At 47.8% G+C, this 19,168-nt stretch overlaps 1 protein-coding gene across 1 annotated transcript; it reads right to left on the bottom strand.

Annotated features, from left to right (window-relative positions):
• Nucleotides 1-1,921: 1,921 nt before the first annotated feature.
• On the bottom strand, nucleotides 1,922-18,421 carry LOC118525650 (glutathione S-transferase theta-2B). Its single transcript, XM_036076437.2, has 6 exons — nucleotides 18,302-18,421; nucleotides 17,454-17,609; nucleotides 3,794-3,881; nucleotides 2,730-2,880; nucleotides 2,469-2,642; nucleotides 1,922-2,168 (listed from the first exon to the last, which is right to left on the bottom strand). Exons 2-6 carry the CDS (start codon nucleotides 17,563-17,565, stop codon nucleotides 1,959-1,961), a joined length of 735 nt encoding a protein of 244 aa, XP_035932330.2. The 5' UTR covers nucleotides 17,566-17,609; nucleotides 18,302-18,421; the 3' UTR covers nucleotides 1,922-1,958.
• Nucleotides 18,422-19,168: the final 747 nt, after the last annotated feature.

The following is a 19,168-nucleotide window of genomic DNA, read 5'->3' as shown; positions in this document are numbered from 1 at the left end:
AAAATCTCCTGTGGGGAAACCCATTGTCCTCAGCGTTGTTTTTCTATTCTAGCCCTCCTGTTCAAATAGATGGAGACATTTTGATTCCCAGGCAGAAATGGCTACAAGGAGGCAACTGGGTACTGGTTTCTCCAATTTAGATCGTGCCATACACCGCGGAGTATTAGAGACAGGGTTAAGCCTTGCCCTAAAAAACATTGAATACCATGAACTGAGTAGGAGGCTGGAGGAGGTCGAAGGTTCCTGACTCTGTCAACATCCCCACACCGAGAAGTCTTTGCTCAGGTGTCAGGAATTCTCCCATAAGTGCAGTTGAACTCGATTTGCAATTTTCCAACACTCCTAGGACCCATGTTTTCATTCACCCTGAGATGGGACTACCCTCCAACCAGTGCTCCTTCTCCAAGGTCTGATCTCAGCCCCATGGGACTCTCCTTGGGGTTTTGGAGGCAGCAGCACCCTCCTCAGAAGTCTGACTTCCACAGGGCGTCTCCTCCAGCACCTACATTTTGAGAATTCCAATTTCCTCCCTTGGTCCACCCCCACCACCCCAGCCCTAGGGTGAATGGCTGTCTCTGTGATAATCTGGGTTTTCTCTGCCTATGGAGTTCTATAATGCCCAGTGACCAATTCTTAATGTTTTGATGATGAGATGATGATGATGATGATGATGATAATGATGATGATGATGGTGATGGAGGCTCCCATCCAGCATGGAGCCCAATGCGGGGTTTGAACTCATGACCCCTGAGATCGAGGCCTGAGCCGAGATGAAGAGTGGGACGCTAAACCAACTGACCCACCCAGGCGCCCACCATTTCTTTATATTAAATTCTCTCCGTTAAAGTAACTGGTGTGGGCTCTGTCACACAGATAAATCCAGCTGATAGATATGGTGGCTTGTGCAACAACCCTATAACCCCACTGTTTGCTCTTACGCTGAAACCGCACTGGAAGACAGCAGTGCTTGTTAAGTCTTGTATGTTTCCCAGACTTCAAAAACCACTACCACAGCCCTTCAAACATCATCCATATCCTTTAGTAGTTTGCCATTCTAATGGATTTCTTAACATTTTGTTGCCCCGGTAACAATGTTATATATTGACTTGTTATCTGTGAGGTTGCTTTGATTAACTATGGTGAGGGTTACTGGGACATACTTTTATTACATACATATAATATGACAGTGTAATAAAACCAATCATTCTTGGTTTCTTATTCAAGTGTCTGAATCTTCATGATATTTTTTTTAGGATTTTATTTATTTATTCAGAGAGAGTGCAAGTGTGGGGAGGAACAGAGGGAGAGGGACAAGCAGACTCCATGGTGAGTGTGAGTTGGACACAGGACTCCATCTCAGACCCTGAAATCATGATCTGGGCCGAAATCAAGAGTCGGATGCTTCAGGGCGCCTGGGTGGCTCAATCGTTGAGCGTCTGCCTTCAGCTCGGGTCATGATCCCAGGGTCCTAGGATCGAGTCCTGCATCGGGCTCCCTGCTCGGCAGGAAGCCTGCTTCTCCGTCTCCCACTCCCCCTGCTTGTATTCCTGCTCTCGCTGTGTCTCTGTCTGTCAAATAAATAAATAAAATCTTTAAAAAAAAAAAAAGAGTGGGATGCTTAACCGACTGAGCCACCCAGGCACCGCAAGTCTTCTTTATATTTAAAAGACCAATGACATTTGCTGATTTGAAGTTGATTTGTTTTTCTTCATGCTATTGAATTTGCAGATCTCTTTATATATGGTGGATTTTAGTCTTCTATTGATTAGATCTGCTCCACCTGAGAAGGAGCACTGCCAAGGACATCAGATGTCCTACCTGGGCAGAGCTCCTCCAGGAGTCAGAAACAAGAGACTGAGGCAAGATAGAAAGGATGAAAAAGGACAAGTAAGAAACGAAGAATGGATCTTTATTGCTAATCTCCTGGCCTCCAACCATCAGCCCCCCTTCCAGACTCCTCAGGGGATCCTGGAAATACGAAGCAGCATACACGGATGGACTTCTGCGGGCGGCTTCGGGACTTGTTGGTTGACCGCCTTCTCCAGGATGTTTAGGATGGGACCATGGGTCTCCTGGAACAGCTCAGAACCCAGGAAAGCCTCCACTCGCTCACGCCATGCTGCCAGTCTCGGCCGTCCCTCAAACAGGTCATAGCCAACAGCCACAGGCTGCAGGGACAAGGATGGGAAAGTTACAGTGATACTGAGGCCCCAGTACCAGAACCACTGGCACAGGTGTCAGGTCCCCTCCCTAACCAGGGACGCGTGGCCAGCCTCAGGGCCCGAGAGCACCGGCATGGAACACCACACCCAGGAGGGAAGCAGAAGTCCAGGGCGAGAGCACCAGTTCGGACAGAAACGTGCTCTGTGATTCTGGGCAAATTCCTAGCTGTCTCTAGGCGTGCCTCAGTGTTCCCGTCTAGTGAGGGGTGCCGCCCACAGATGCTGCCCCACCCGCCAAGCTCACACCTGCATCAGCTCCCCCAGCGCCATGAGGTCGGCCAGCGACACCTGCTGGCCTGTGAGGAAGGCCTGGGCCTCCAGGAACTTGTCCTCCAGCTGCTGCAGCACCCGGTCCATGGCGGTCCTGTTCCGCTCCACCTTCTCCTCAGGCACGTGGGCCCCGATGAGTGGTGCTATCACCTGACGGGCAGAGGGCGGGCTCAGGCTGTGGTCCCTGCCTCCTCCCAGGTCCCTGACAGTCAACAACCCACAGATGGCTCTCCTCACCTGGGTCCACAAGGGCACGCCAAAGGTGCCCCGGATGCAGTCAGCATGCCAGCCCAGGTACTCGTGGACACGAGCACGGGCCCGAAGGTCAGACGGGTACCAGTGGTCCGCCGTCTGGTACTTAGAGCTCAGGTAAATCAGGATGGCGGAGCTAGAGACAAGGGCAGGAGCCGTGGCTGTGAGGATCCTGGTTCACGGCCTTTTCCCTCAGCGGCTCCCATCCCTCAGTGGGGCTCTGGGGCTTCTCTGTACTTGATGGCCTCCCCTCCGCAGCTCCCCTGGGCGCTGCCTCCCCTCTCCTCCCTGATGGTACCCTCCTGAGTCTCCTTCCTTTGCTGTCTCAAGCATGGGCGCTTGGCCAGACCGTCCGCTTTGCCCTTTAAGAGGCTCATCTCTGTGGTATTACAGCAGCGCCCTATGAGGTAGAGATTTGTTATCCCATTTGCATGGGAGGAAGCTAAGGTTCAGAACAATTAAGGGACTTGTCCGAGGCCACACACCTCAGAAAAGGCTCTCTGGGCCTCTGGATTCTTGCACCAAGTCCCCTGCATGTCCAAGTGTATGGGTTGGGGACCAGGAGGGGAAGCATGTCCTCAGATCTGTCGTGGGTGCCCTCTGACGGGTCCTCCAGCCATCACGCCTGTAGCTGCCTGACTTTTGTCCTCTACCTGCCTGGTGGCTGGCCCTCACCATGTGTTGTCCCCTCAGGCCCTGGCCGACTCTGGAGAGTGGCCTGAGGAGTCAAGAGAGGCCCTTTCAGCTTCCATGTGTTGAACCTGCTCTCTGTCCAACTGGACAAATGCCCTCATGTCCTCTTCTAGTGCCCCTCAATCTGGGGGTGGGGAGGCCCTGAGGTCCAGAAGAGGAGGCTGAAGACAAGAGAGGTGCAGAGCTATGTTGCATCAGCTTCCAGGCATCCCGGTCACCCCCAACCCCAGCTGTCAGCTCTCACCACACCCCTCCCTCTGCCCTCACCTGCCACATGGGGTCTAAGAGGACACACAGCGGGACAGCCAGAGGCCAGGTGGGCTGGGGGCTTAGGAGGACAGAGGGAAGGAGAGCACCTTTCAGTCAAGATGAAGTCACCATCCTTGAGGACGGGCACCTTCTGCAGCCTATTAATCTGGAAAAACTCTTTGCTCAGGAGCTGCCCTGTGGAGGAAGAAGTCAAAAAAGGCCTTCAGGGCAAGAACCACAGCCGCTGTGCCCTCCCTCTCCCTTCCCCAGCCAGAAGCCCAAGGCCAGGCTGGGCGAAAAGAAATAGCTGGGGTTGTGGGGAGAGCTGTGTGGGGCCACAGCCGGGCCTTGGGGCCAGGAATGGGGATGGCCTCCCTGCCCTACCACCTCCCAGGGCGGCTGAGGGGTTTTGGTGGGCACAGCCAGGTGCTCCTGATGAATGAAAGGGAGTTTTTCGGCCGGAGCGGGGTGAGCAGGGGGAAGGGAGGCAAAGAGGCGAGGCTCAGCAATTCCCACCTCTAAACTCTCACATGCTGGCCAGCTCCTCAGGGTCTTTAGGGCTTTAGGACTTCAAATACAGGCTTTCAAGGCAGGAACTGTGAAAATCCAGTTCGGTATTTACTCCCCATCCCACAGAGTAGAAGTAACATTATCCTCCTTCTCAGTGGGTAAAGCTAAGGTTCAGAGAGGGCTTGCGACCTGTCCAAGGCCACACAGCAGAGGGCAATTTCTGGTGGGAGATACCAGAGGAGAACAAAGGCAAAAGAAATGTAGATAAAATTGAATTTCCTTACAACTTGCAGCCCTTTGATAGATACCTGAGACAGGAAGAGTGTGACATTCCTCAAAGAATTCACAACTGCCTTAATGTTAATGCTTTGCAACCTTAGCTCGACAACAGCCAGACCTCCAGGGTCCTGTTAGTCTTCTTTAAATCCCTTTAGGGACTCCCTTTGTCTCTACTCACCCCCCAATTCCAAAATATATGATCAGTTGCATCTTCCAACCCAGTGCAGTTCTTTCTCCCTACGGTCCCCGTGCTTTAATAAAAGCACCTTTTTTTTTTTTTTTAAGATTTTTTTTATTTTAGGGACGCCTGGGTGGCTCAGTCGGTTAAGCGTCTGCCCTCAGCTCAGGTCATGATCCCAGGGTCCTGGGATCGAGCCCCACATCGGGCTCCCCCTGCTCAGCGGGGAGCCTGCTTCTCCCTCTGCCTGCTCTGCCTGCCGCTCTCCCTGCTTGTGCTCTTTCTCTCTCTGACATATAAATTTTTAAAATCTTAAAAAAAAAAAAAGATTTATTTATTTTAGAGGGAGAGAGAGCACACGCGAGCAGCAGAGGAAGAGGGAGAGAGAATATCAGACTCCACACTGTGCTTGGACCTGAGCCAAAACCAAGAGCCCAACACACCAACCGACTGAACCACCCAATCACTGAGAGTTTCTGGATTTCAGAGGGTTCAGGTAGAGAAAAGTTAAATGCTTCAACGTGTTCACAAAGGAATATTTTATCATATTTCTGTATATCATGGATATCTTAAAGTTTCCTTAATCTAGAAGAGTGAAACAGAGAACCAGCAATGTTTCAAACAAGAGTCACAAAAACTATCGTCATCTTCCTCAGTTCATTTAGTCCTGTAATTAAGTCTTGTTCAGTTTGAATGCAGCTTTTTTAGTTAGTTCTGGAAATTCTTATCCATTTTGGTTTTATGATTTTAAAGATATCAAAAGCCTGTGTTTGTCAAAAGCCCTTTTAAAGATTTTATTTATTTATTTGAGAGAGAGACAGAGAGAGCACACGAGTCGGGGGAGGGGCAGAGGGAGAAGCAGACTCCCCGCTGAGCAGGGAGCCTGATGCGGACTCGATCCCAGGATCCTGGTATCAAGACCTGAACCGAAGGCAGACACTTAACCAACTGAACCACCCAGGCATCCCCCAGTGTACTTTTATTTATTTATTTATTTGACAGAGAGAGAGATAGCAAGAACAGAAACACAAGCAGAGGGAGTGGGAGAGGGAGAAGCAGTCTCCCCACCGAGCAGGGAGCCCCATGCGGAGCTCGATCCCAGGACCCTGGGACCATGACCTGAGCCAAAGGCAGATGCTTAACGACTGAGCCACCCAGGAGCCCCTCCCCCCACAGTGTACTTTTAAAATCCATTCATTTCTTTTTTTTTTTTTTTTTTAAAGATTTTATTTATTTATTTGAGAGAGAGAGAACGAGAGACGAGAGCATGAGAGGGAGAAGCAGACTCCCCGCTGAGCAGGGAGCCCGATGCGGGACTCGATCCCGGGACTCCAGGACCATGACCTGAGCCGAAGGCAGTCGCTTAACCAACTGAGCCACCCAGGCGCCCTAAAATCCATTCATTTCAACCTTAGTCCTAACCACATATAAAATTCCTTTCCAAACATTTCCCTTCATAAACCTACAGCTTTCTTTTTCATTCAAATTTTGACCTAAGCCTTTTCTCACCAAACAACCAGTCTCATTTTAGGACAAAATTACTTTCCTTTACCCTCAACACAGTGTATTCCCATTCCTTAGCGCTTACTTGGATACCCCTCCTACTTTCCTACATACAAAGTTGCTCCTCTTATTTCCATCAGTCTTAATTACATTGAGCAGAAGAATTTTTTTACTTTTTTTTTTTATTAACCTATAATGTATTATTTGTTTCAGGGGTACAGGTCTGTGATTCATCAGTGTTACACAATTCACAGTGCTCACCATAGCACATACCCTCCCCAGTGTCCATCACCCAGCCACCACATCCCTCCCACCCCCCTCCACTCCAGGAACCCTCAGTTTATTTCATGAGATTAAGAGCCTCTTATGGTTTGTCTCCTCTCTGGTTTCATCTTGTTTCATTTTCCCCTCCCTTCCCCTATGACGCTGTCTTGTTTCTCACATTTCTTCAGTGGGATCATATGATAATTGTGTTTCTCTGAATGACTTATTTCGCTTAGCATAATACCCTCTAGTTCCATCCACATCTTTGCAAATGGAAAGACTTCATTTTTTGATGGCTGCGTAATATTCCATTGTATATATATATACCACTTCTTCTTTATCCATTCATCTGTTGATGGACATCTAGGCTCTTTCCATAGTTTGGCTATCATGGACATTGCTGCTATAAACATTGGGGTGCATGTGCCCCTTTGGATCACTACATTTGTATCTTTGGGGTAAATACCCAGTAGTGCAATTGCTGGGTCGTAGGGTAGCTCTATTTTTAAATTTTTGAGGAACCCCCATACTGTTTTCCAGAGTGGCTGTACCAGCTTGCATTCCCACCAACAGGGTAGGAGGGGTCCCCTTTCTCCACACCCTCCCCAACATCTGTCGTTTCCTGACTTATTTAATTTTAGCCATTCTGAGTGGTGTGAGGTGGTATCTCATTGAGGTTTTGATTTGTATTTGTATGCCGAGTGATGTTGAGCACTTCTTCATGTGTCTGTTGGCCATTTGGATGTCTTCTGTGCAGAAATGTCTATTCATGTCTTCTGCCCATTTCTTTTTTTTTTTTAAAGATTTTATTTATTTACTTTTTAGAGAGCGAGCGAGAGAGAAACAGCATGAGAGGGGAGAGGGTCAGAGGGAGAAGCAGGCTCCCCGCTGAGCGGGGAGCCCGATGTGGGACTCGATCCCAGGACCCTGGGATCATGACCTGAGCCGAAGGCAGACGCTTAACCATCTGAGCCACCCAGGTGCCCCCATTTCTTGATTGGATTATTTGTTCTCTGGGTGTTGAGTTTGATAAGTTCTTTATAGATTTGGGGGGATACTAGCCCTTTATCTGATGTCATTTGCAAATATCTTCTCCCATTCTGTCAGTTGTCTTTTGGTTTTGTTGACTGTTTTCTTTGTTGTGCAGAAGCTTTTTATCTTGATGAAGTCCCAATAGTTCATTTTTGCCCTTGCTTCCTTTGCCTTTGGCAATGTTTCTAGGAAGAAATTGCTGCAGTTGAAGTCGAAGAGGTTGTTGCCTGTGTTCCCCTCAAGGATTTTGATGGATTCCTATCTAACATTTAGGCCTTTCATCCATTTGGAGTCTATTTTTGTGTGTGGTGTAAGGAAATGGGCCAGTTTCATTCTTCTGCATGTGGCTGTCCAATTTTCCCAACACCATTTATTGAAGAGACTGTCTTTTTTCCATTGGACATTCTTTCCTGCTTTGTCAAACATTAGTTGACCATAGAGTTGAGGGTCCATTTCTGGGCTCTCTATTCTGTTCCATTAATCTGTGCATCTGTTTTTGTGCCAGTACCAAACTGTCTTGATGATGACAGCTTTGTAATAGAGTTTGAAGACCAGAATTGTGACGCCACCAGCTTTGCTTTTCTAACTTTCCTCTGGCTATTCGGGGTCTTTTCTGGTTCCATACAAATTTTAGGATTATTTGTTCCATTTCTTTAAAAAGTGGATGGTATTTTGATAGGGATTGCATTAAATGTGTAGACTTCTCTAGGTAGCATTGACATCTTCACAATATTTGTTCTTTCAATCCATGAGCATGGAACGTTTTTCCATTTCTTTGTGCCTTCCTCAATTTCTTAAAAGAGTATTCTATAGTTTTCTGAGTACAGATTCTTTGCCTCTTTGGTTAGATTTCTTGTTAGTTATCTTACGGGTTTGGTGCAATTGTAAAGGGATCAACTCCTTAATTTCTCTTTCTTCTGTCTTGTTGTTGGTGTATAGAAATGCAACTGATTTCTGTGCATTGATTTTATATCTTGCCACTTTACTGAAATCCTGTATGAGTTTTAGCAGTTTTGGGGTGGAGTCCTTTGGGTTTTCCACATAAAGTATCTTATCATCTGCAAAGAGTGAGAGTTTGACTTCTTTGCCAATTCGGATGCCTTTTCTTTCTTTTTGTTTTCTGATTGCTGTGGTTAGGACTTCTAGGACTATGTTGAATAGCAGTGGTGATAGTGGACATCCCTGCCGTGTTCCTGACCTTAGGCAGAAAGCTCCCAGTTTTTCCCCATTGAGAATGATATTCGCTGTGGATTTTTCATAGATGGTTTTTATGATATTGAGGTATGTACCCTCTATCCCTACACTCTGAAGAGTTTTAATCAAAAAAGGATGCTGTACTTTGTCAAATGCTTTTTCTGCATCTATTGAGAGTATCATATGGTTCTTGTTCTTTCTTTTATTAATGCATTGTATCACACTGATTGATTTGTGGATGTTGAACCAAACTTGCAGCCCAGGGATAAATCCCACTTGGTCGTGGTGAATAATCCTTTTAATGTACTGTTGGATCCTATTGGCTAGTATTTTGGTGAGAATTTTTGCATCCATACTTATCAGGGATATTGGTCTGTAGTTCTCCTTTTTGATGGAGTCTTTGTCTGGTTTGGGGATCAAAGTCCCCTACTATTATTGTATTATTGTTGATGTGTTTCTTTGATTTTGTTATTAATTGGCTTATATAATTGGCAGCTCCGATGTTAGGGGCATACATATTTAAAATTGTTAGATCTTCTTGTTGGATAGACCCTTTAATTGTTAGATCTTCTTGTTGGATAGACCCTGCCTTCGGCTCAGGTCATCCTTTAAGTAGGATATAGTGTCCTTCTTCATCTCTTATTACAGTCTTTGGTTTAAAATCTAATTTGTCTGATATAAGGATTGCCACCCCAGCTTTCTTTTGATGCCCATTAGCATGGTAAATGGTTTTTCACCCCCTCACTTTAAATCTGGAGGTGTCTTTGGGTCTAAAATGAGTCTCTTGCAGAGACCATATCGATGGGTCTTTTTTTTTTATCCAAACTGATACCCTGTGTCTTTTGATTCGGGTATTTAGCCCATTTACATTCAGGGTGACCATTGAAAGATATGAATTTAGTGCTATTGTATTGCCTGTAAGGTGACTGCTACTGTATATTGTCTGTGTTCCTTTCTGGTCTATGTTGCTTTTAGGCTCTCTCTTTGCTTAGAGGACCCCTTTCAATATTTCTTGTAGGGCTGGTTTGGTTTTCGCAAATCCTTTTAGTTTTTGTTTGTCCTGGAAGCTTTTTATCTCCCTTATTTTCAATGACAGCCTAGCTGGATATAGTATTCTTGGCTGTATATTTTTCTCGTTTAGTGCTCTGAAGATATCCTGCCAGTCCTTTCTGGCCTGCCAGGTCTCTGTGGATAGGTCTGCTGCCAATCTAATGTTTCTACCGTTGAAGGTTACAGACCTCTTGTACCGAGCTGTTTTTAGGATTTTCTCTTTGTCTCTGACACTTGTAAGTTTTACTATTAGATGTCAGGGTGTTGACCTATTTTTATTGATTTTGAGGGGGGTTCTCTGTGCCTCCTGGATTTTGATGCTTGTTTCCTTCTCCAAATTAGGGAAGTTCTCTGCTATAATTGCTCCAATATACCTTCTGCCCCCTCTCTCTTTCTTCTTCTTCTGGGATCCCAATTATTCTAATATTATTTTGTCTTATGATATCACTTATCTCTTGAATTCTCCCCTCATGATCCAGTAGTTGTTTCTCTCTCTTTTTCTCAGCTTCTTTATTTTCCATCATTTGGTCTTCTATATCACTAATTCTCTCTTCTGTCTCATTTATCTTAGCAGTTAGAGCCTCCATTTTTTTATTGCACCTCATTAATAGCCCTTTTGACTTCAACTTGGTTAGATTTTAGTTCTTTTATTTTTCTAGAAAGGGATCCTTTAGTATATTCTATGCTTTTTCAAAGCCCAGTTAGTATCTTTATAATCGTCATTCTGAACTCTAGTTCCAACATCTTACTAATGTCCATATTGATTAGGTCCCTGGCAGTCGGTACTGCTTCTTGTTCTTTTTTTTGAGGTGAGTTTTTCTGTCTTGTCATTTTGTCCAGAGAAGAATAGATGAGAGAACAAAATGCTAAAAGGGTAACAACGACCCCAGAAAAATATACACTAAACAAATCAGAAGAGACCTGAAACCGGGGGGAGGAGGGGAGAAAGGAAAAAAAAAAAAAGAGGGGCACCTGGGTGGCTCAGTTGTTGGGCATCTGCCTTCGGCTCAGGTCATGAACCCAGGGTCCTGGGATCGAGCCCCACATCCTGCTCAGCCAGGAGCCCGCTTCTCCCTCTCCCACTCCCCCTGCTTGTGTTCCCTCTCTCTCTGTCAAATAAATAAGTAAAATCTTTAAAAAGAAAAAGGAAAGAAGAAAAATTGAAAAAAAAAATAGAAAAAGAAAAAAAGAAAATTTTAAAAATTAACTTTGAAAGACTACAGAATCATGGTAAAAAAGCCATGGATTTTATGTGCAGTATTCCCCTAGCGCTGGAGTTCTGCCGTTCTCATTGATGGGTAAACTTGGTCTTGGCTGGCTGTTCTCGCTGCTCTTCTGGGGGAGGGGCCTGTTGCCGTGGTTCCCAAATGTCTTTGCCGGAGGCAGAATTGCCCCGCCCTTGCCTGGTCTGGGCTAAGTAATCTGCTCGGGTTTGCTCTCGGGAGCTTTTGTTCCCTGCAAGCTTTCGGTACAGCTTTGGAGGCCAAGGGTGAAAACGGCAGCCTCCCAATCTCCGCTGCGGAGGAGCCGAGAACTCGGGGCCCCGCTCCTCAGTGCGCCCCCAGAGAAAAGCCGTCAGTCACTCCCGTCTCCCCGGTCTCCGGCTGCACTCCGTGCTCACCCGGCCTGTGACCACGCGTTTCTATCTCTGGCACCCGACCCCGTGTGGAGTCTCCAAACCCTGCAGATCCCTGCGGTGCGTTCCCGCACCTCTCCTCCCGGGGGAGGAAGGGGAGTCTCCCCGGATCTGCTGCTTGTTGGGTCCCTGCTGGAGGAGCAGTGGCCCGACTGTGCCGCGGATCACGGTTTATGGCAACCCCTGAGCTGAGAGCCCGCGCCTCGGCTCCGTCTCTGCGGCCGGCTTCCCTGCTCCGATACCTGGGAGCTCTGCTGCACTCAGGCACCCCTCATCATTTTTAAACCCTGTTTTTCCAGGGGCGCCTGGGTGGCTCAGTTAAGTGTCTGCTTTCAGCTCAGGTCATGATCCCAGGGTCCTGGGTTTGAGCCCCAAGTCAGGCTCCCTGCTCAGCAGGGAGTCTGCTTCTCCCTCTGCCTCTCCCCCTGCTTGTGCTCGCTTGCTATCTCTGTCAAATAAATAAATAAAATCTTAAAAATAAATAAAATCAAAAACTTGTGTTTCCATACTACAATCTTTCAATAAAGCACATAGCCTGTTTACCAACAGACCCAAGTATCCTCAGCTTCTCTACAATAAGCCAAAAGCACAAACCTACGTTCAGTAATCAATGCATTAGTATTTTATTTCATTTGGAAAAGACTTAGATGTCCAATGAATTCAGTCCAATTTAGCACAACTTTAACGTTTCAGGTTTGAAACTTTGAAAGCTATCTAAACAATGACCCATGAAAACTTGGAGACGGACAAAAATCAACCATCATTTTAAGCCATCTTTTTGCTGACAAATTGCAAAAGAGATAATAGACGCTTGTTTGACCTTCAGTAACCCTTGGTAGGATAAAAGTTTTACATTTAACGCTAAGTCTAAAGAATGTGTCTATCATAATTAAATCAACAAACTTAAATTAGTGTAAATACCAAATATGTTCCACTGGCATCTACTTAGAAGTCAATCAAGTTGTTCCCCACTGTCAATCTTTACCTGGGACACCAGTGGGGAAATCTGAAGTGGGTGGTGTAAGTCCAAGGGGGTGCTCCTCATTCCTTGGCAGCGAGGCTAGGAGCAGGCACCAGGCTGGTTATAGGAGCCAGTGATGCAGGCCGCACCCAAGGTGGTGCAGAAACAGGAGGGCAAGAGGATGGCAGAAGAGGTGAGGTAAGGCCAGCAAGGCTGGAGGTGGAGAAATGCCCAGAGGGCAGAGAAAGGACTCCCAGTTCTAAAGCTCATCAGCTCAGACAGAAGAGCCGATGCATGTTTTTCTCCCAGAGGGCAGAGAAAGGACTCCCAGTTCTAAAGCTCATCAGCTCAATGTTTTTCTCCCGGAGGGCAGAGAAAGGACTCCCAGTTCTAAAGCTCATCAGCTCAGACAGAAGAGCAGATACATGTTTTTCTTCCACCAACAAGTGAAGACTGGCAGTTCATGTTGGGCCAAAGAAGACAGGGAACTTCACTGAAACAAAAGGAGTTTCGGCAGTGGCTTGGGAATATTCCTTAAAGTCCCCGTCGGAGGTAGACTAACCAGAGACAATTCGCTCCAATCATCATAACCATTAACTTGGGAAATGAATGAGGGAGAAGCCCCATATGCAACAAGAATAACCTGGGTCTATTAGGAGGCCCAGTGAGAGAGTCAACATCCCCTTCGTCGGGATGGCCTGGGTTTCCTCCAGCAATCTGTGTTTATTAAATAGAGGAGGAGGTGGCCTCTTTACACTATCATTATCCAATATATAGGGAGGCAGCTTGTTAGCCTGGTTGGCAGCCAAACACATTCTACAAGAGATCCTTAGGTCAGGGTCCTGATTTAGGGCCATGCATACCTCTGTCCATTTGCCCTGTTTCCTGCAGAAGAGATCTAACTGATAGATCTTATTGAAGTTTAATGTCTCGTTAATGGGCCATTTTTCCCAGGCACCTGGATGGCTCAGCGGGTTAAGCGTCTGCCTTCGGCTCAGGTCATGATCCCGGGTCCTGGGATGGAGCCCCGCATCGGGGTCCCTGCTCAGCGGGAAGCCTGCTTCTCCCTCTCCCTCTGCCTGCCACTCTACCTGCTTGTGCTCTCTGTCAAGTAAATAAATAAAATCTTTTTTTTTTAAAACTGGGCCATTTTTCTTTGTCTCTAAGGAGTACTGAGGCCATGCAGTGTTACAGAAGATCAGTCATCTTTTTCTTAAATCGTGAGATCTGAATAGTTTCCAGGGAGTTAAAAGGCATCCCAAGGGAGAGTCCTTGGGAACTGAAGAAGATCCCATGCTCCTAAAAAAGGAGAGAAGGTCTATTACCAAGGAACCCCCCCACACACACACAACTCCCGGGGATTATTCCATGCAGGATATGTCAGAGGTTCCTGGTGTCAAAGAGACTGGAGGCATCCCTGGACAGAAATGGCTATGACCACCACCCAGCCCTGTAGGAGGGATGCCAGCATGTCCCCTCACATTCCCCCACCCCCGCTTCCCCATTGCATCCCAGGCAAAAACATCCACCAAAACACTGAGCCACGAAGAATCAGCCCTTTTTAACCCATGAGAAACACTAGAAAAGTTTTACAAGGGGAAATTACCTGATTTTGTAATTTAAATAGTAGGGGACATTGACAGGAAACAGTGAAGATGGAAATCAACCATGGTCTAAGCAACATTCCAACACATTCAGTCTTTACAGCAAACTTACCTAGGAAACAGTCCCCAGTTGGTTTTTTTGGGTTGTTTTTTTTTTAAGGTTTTATTTGAGGGGCACCTGGGTGGCTCAGTCGTTAAGCATCTGCCTTCGGCTCACGTCATGATCCCATGGTCCTGGGATCAAGCCCCACATTGGGCTCTCTGATCAACAGGGAGTCTGCTTCTCCCTCTGCCCGCTGCACCCCCTACTTGTGCTCCCTCTTTCTCTGTCAAATAAATAAATAAAATCTTTTTAAAAAATAAGATTTTGAGAGAGAGAGAGCACGCAAGCACAAATGGGGAGAAGGGCAAAGGGAGAGGGAGAAGCAGACTCCTCGCTGAGCGTGAAGCCCAACACAGGGCTCGACAGGGGGATGACAGGGGACTCATTCCAAGGACCCTGAGATCATGACCTGAGCCAAAATCAGATGCCACCCCCAGCTGGGTTTTAATTCAATCAGGTACTGGTTTCAGCTGGTGCCGGGCAGAGGTTTCGTGGCCAGAAGTGGCTAGGCCAGAGATGTGAAGGGGATCCCCTTGGACCAATGAGGAGGAAACCTCACATGGGAGTCTTAAGATTGGCAGCCATGCTTGTGACTTAGGTGACTGTCCCATGCCCAAGACAGACGACTTTGTATGAGGACGGGAATAAAGAGAGGGCATCAAGTTTCTGGGTCTTATGACCATCCCAGCCAGAATACTAACTTCTATCTAAAACGCAGGCTTTCTCCTCCCTATAGAATAGCCACGGGCTAGAGGACTGCAGCCTGAGCAATCAACATGAAAGTGTTCCAATAAGAGGTACTCCTTGAAAAGCCCCTAAAATGAACATAAAGGAAGAGAAGAGGAAGTAAGCACTCACCAAGTCTGCACAGAGGCTCAGAGTCCAGATGAGAAGACTCAGGCCCCCTGCTCAGGGTTCAAAAAGATTTGATGTGGGCTGGGAGTGAATGGTCAAGAAATAATTCTTGAGATGTTTTTGGTACAAAAAGGTGTTTTTATTAAAGTGTGGGACAGGACCCGTGGGCAGAGCTCCACTGGGATTGTAAGGAGTGATTGGTTATATACTTTTGAGTTGGGAGAGGGTAAAGACAAAGGAAGTTTCCAAAAGGATTTTCTTTTTTTTTTTTTAAGATTTTATTTATTTGACAGAGAGAGACACAGTGAGAGAGGGAACACAAGCAGTGGGAGTGGGAGAGGAAGAAGCAGGCCTCCCGCGGAGCAGGAGCCCGATGTGGGGCTTGATCCCAGGACCCTGGGATCATGACCTGAGCCGAAGGCAGACGCTCTAACAACTGAGCCACACAGGCGCCCCTCCAAAAGGATTTTCATATGTTAAAGTAGACATACAGGATTCTGAAGGTCTGGCTATTGTCGAGCTAAGATTGCTTTTTACCTCTAGTAAAGCACTTACGTTAATGGACTCCAGAAATGGACTCTCGACTCGTTATGGTCAACTAATCTTTGACAAATTAGGAAAAAACATCCAATGGAAACAAGACACTCTCTTCAATAAATGGTGCTGGGAAAATTGGACAGCTACATACAGAAGAATGAAACTCAACCATTATCTTACACCATACACAAAGATAAACTCAAAATGGATGAAAGACCTCAATGTGAGACAGGAATCCATCAAAATCCTAGAGGAGAACATAGGCAGTAACCTCTGACATCGGCCACAGCAACTTCTTTCAAGATACATCTCCAAAGGCAAGAGAAACAAAAGCAAAAATGAACTTTTGGGACTTCATCAAGATAAAAAGCTTCTGCACAGCAAAGCAAACAGTCAACAAAACTAAGAGACAACCCATGGGATGGGAGAAGATATTTGCAAATGACATTACATATAAAGGACTGGTATCCAAGATCTATAAAGAATTTCTCAAACTCAACACCCAAAAAAAACAAATAATCCAGTCAAAAAATGGGCAGAAGACATGAACAGACACTTCTCCGAAGAAGACATACAAATGGCTAACAGACACATGGAAAAATGTTCAACATCACTAGCCATCATGGAAATTCAAATCAAAACCACAATGAGGGGGCGCCTGGGTGGCTCAGTTGGTTGGGCGACTGCCTTCGGCTCAGGTCACGATCCTGGAGTCCCGGGATCGAGTCCCGCATCGGGCTCCCTGCTCGGCAGGGAGTCTGCTTCTCCCTCTGACTCTCCTCCCTCTCATGCTCTCTGTCTCTCATTCTCTCTCTCTCAAATAAATAAATAAAATCTTAAAAAAAAAAAAAAAACCACAATGAGATACCACCTTATACCACTTAGAATGGCAAAAATTAACAAGGCAAGAAACAACAAATGTTGGAGAGGATGTGGAGAACAGGGAACCCTTTTACACTTGGTAGCAAAGCAAGCTGGTACAGCCACTTCGGAAAACAGGATGGAGGTTCCTCAAAAAGTTAAAAATAGAGCTACCCTACGACCCAGCAATTGTATTACTAGGTATTCACCTCAAAGATACAGATGTAGTGAAAAGAAGGGGCACAAGCACCCCAGTGTTCATAGCAGCAATGTCCACAATAGCTAAACTGTGGAAAGAGCCGAGATGCCCTTCAACAGATGAATGGATAAAGATGTAGTACATATACACAATGGATAACTCAGTCATCAGAAAGGATGAATACCCACCATTTGCATCGACATGGATGGGACTGGAGGGTATTATACTAAGTGAAATAAGTCAAGCAGAGAAAGACAATTTTCATATGGTTTCACCTTGTATGTGGAACGTAAGGAATAGCATGGATGACCATAGGGGAAGGGAGGGAAAACTGAAGGGTGGGGAGAATCAGAGAGAGACAAACCCGTGAGAGACTCTTAACTATGGAAAAGAAACTGAGGGTTGCTGGAGGGGAGGGGGGCGGAGGTATAGGGTGATGGACATTAAGGAGGGCACCTGATGTGATAAGCACTGGGTGTTATATGCAACTGATGAATTACTGAACTCTACATCTGAAACTAATGATGTACTATATGGTGGCTAACTGAACATAATAAAAAAAATTTTTTTAAACTCATCTGTAGGGGTGCCTGGGTGGCACAGTTGGTTGAGCACCCGACTCTTGGCTGAGGTCGTGATCTCAGGGTCATGGATGGAGCTCCGTGTGGGTTCTATGCCTGAGACTCTCTCTCCCTCTCCCTCTACCCCTCCCACCTACATACACTCTCTCTAAAATAAATGCATCTTTAAAAAGGAAAAAAAGACAGTGTGAGTTCTCGGAGGCTTGTCATACTCTGCGGATCCCAAGCACTTGTCAATGGGCTACAAGTTGTATGGAAATTTCATTTTTATCTACTTTCCTTTGCCTTTGTTCTCCTCATCCTGCGGGCTCTCAGGGCTACGGGCTGCTGGAATTGTCTGGAAAAGAAGGAAGCTGCAGGGCCAGGAGCCTGTGGTTCCCGCGGGGATTATGGACACCTGAAGAGCTGGCCTGGGCCCACCTTTTAACACCTCCGTGATGCACAGCTTGAAGGGGATGCCGTTCTTCTTGGCGAAGATGTAGACGGCGCGGCAGGGCTGGGACAGCAGGTCCAGGTAGAGCTCCAGGCCCATGGCGGTGGCAGCGCGGACGGGACGACAGCACTCCAGCACAGCGCCTATGGCAGGATTAGGGCGCTCTGAGATATAGGGTCTCGGGCCCCGCCCCCCTGGGGCTTCCACCAGTGGGCGAGAGAGCACTGCCCAGGGAGTTGCCCCAACCAATGCCTGCCCTGCCCCGCCCTCCCCCCCCCCCCACCCGGCTCCAGCCGGGACCGTGCCCGGGCTCTAGACTTGGTCCTTCCGGGCCGAGCCCGCGCCGCGCCGGATCGCAGGTGTTGTGCGAGAGTTCCGTGCACACCGAGCTGCCAATATTGCGGGGCGCGGTGACCTGCCGGCCCGCCCGCGTTTCTCAGCAGCTCCTGGGTGCATTGCGGGGAGGGGCGCGCTGGTGGGAAGGGGCATACCGCAAGGAAGGCGGCGCAGGGTGGGAGGGCGCCGCACTGCTGAGAGAGCGCGGGGAGGATAGAGCGCACTGAAGGGCGGGGAGGAGGGAGCGCACCGCAGAGATGGGAGGCGCAAGCAGGGGAGGGAGCGCGGGTAGGAAGGGGCGCTGGGCCGGGAGGAGGGCCCACCGCGGAGAGGGAGATCTGGGAGGAAAGTTCTCCAGGGGTGGCTGGCGGGGAGGAGGCGCAGCTTGGGGAGAGGGGCGCTGGGCGGAGGGGGAGATCGGGGAGGAAGGGTCTCAAGATGGGGCTCCCGACAGAGATGGGGCGCGGATGAGGTAGGCTTTGGGCAAGCTGGTACGTACCTGCCTGCTTTTCCGGTCGCCTGTGCCAGAGATCCTGGCGGGTCCCGGGCTTCACCCTGGCTTGGAAACGGCAGGGCTCTGGGACCTGGGAAGCCCACAACCCACGGACATCAGAGTGTTCCTTCAGAGTTTTGTTCCTGGACGCTGCCACTTGGCAGAAGGGTAGAGGATGACTGGGATGCTCCTCCCAGCCATCGGGTCTGTGGAAGGAATCTTAAAGGGCACACAGTGGGATAAGCATATTTGCAGGTGTGTCCCAGGTTGGTGAGAACCTAGGCTGGGAGGCTAAATTTAGGAAAGAACTTTCTACAGTCGGGAGCTGCCCACCAACAGAGCAGCTGGCGTGAGAAAGTGTGAGTTGCAGGTCGGTGAGGGTGTGCGAAGGGAAAATGCCCAGATCACGGGTCAGGGAGACAAAAGCAGTTTGGCAAGAGCCAAAATGTCCCTTTTCCCTTTCTTCTCACTCCTCACCCTACCCTGGATATGATCCCAGAGGCTGCTCTGAGGGTCTAGGGCCAGCGACCCAGCTCTAGCCCAGTTCTTTTTTTTTTTTTTTTTTTAAGATTTTATTTATTTATTTGACAGAGAGACACAGCGAGAGAGGGAACACAAGCAGGGGGAGTGGGAGAGGGAGAAGCAGGTCTCCCGCTGAGCAGGGAACCCTATGTGGGGCTCCATCCTCAGGACCCTGGGATCATGACCTGAGCAGAAGGCAGACACTTAACGACTGAGCCACCCAGGCGCCCCTCTAGCCCAGTCTTTGAGAGTAACCCACCCCTCTGACTGGGGATCCAAGCAGGTGGATCAGAAGGCTTCCCTGGGATACTTGAAGTTGGAATTCAGGAGAGAGGAGGGAAACGTGGGCAT

Source organism: Halichoerus grypus, chromosome 13 (genome assembly GCF_964656455.1).
Source record: "Halichoerus grypus chromosome 13, mHalGry1.hap1.1, whole genome shotgun sequence".
Lineage (NCBI taxonomy): Eukaryota > Metazoa > Chordata > Mammalia > Carnivora > Phocidae > Halichoerus > Halichoerus grypus.
This window is presented reverse-complemented; position numbering and strand designations above follow the sequence as displayed.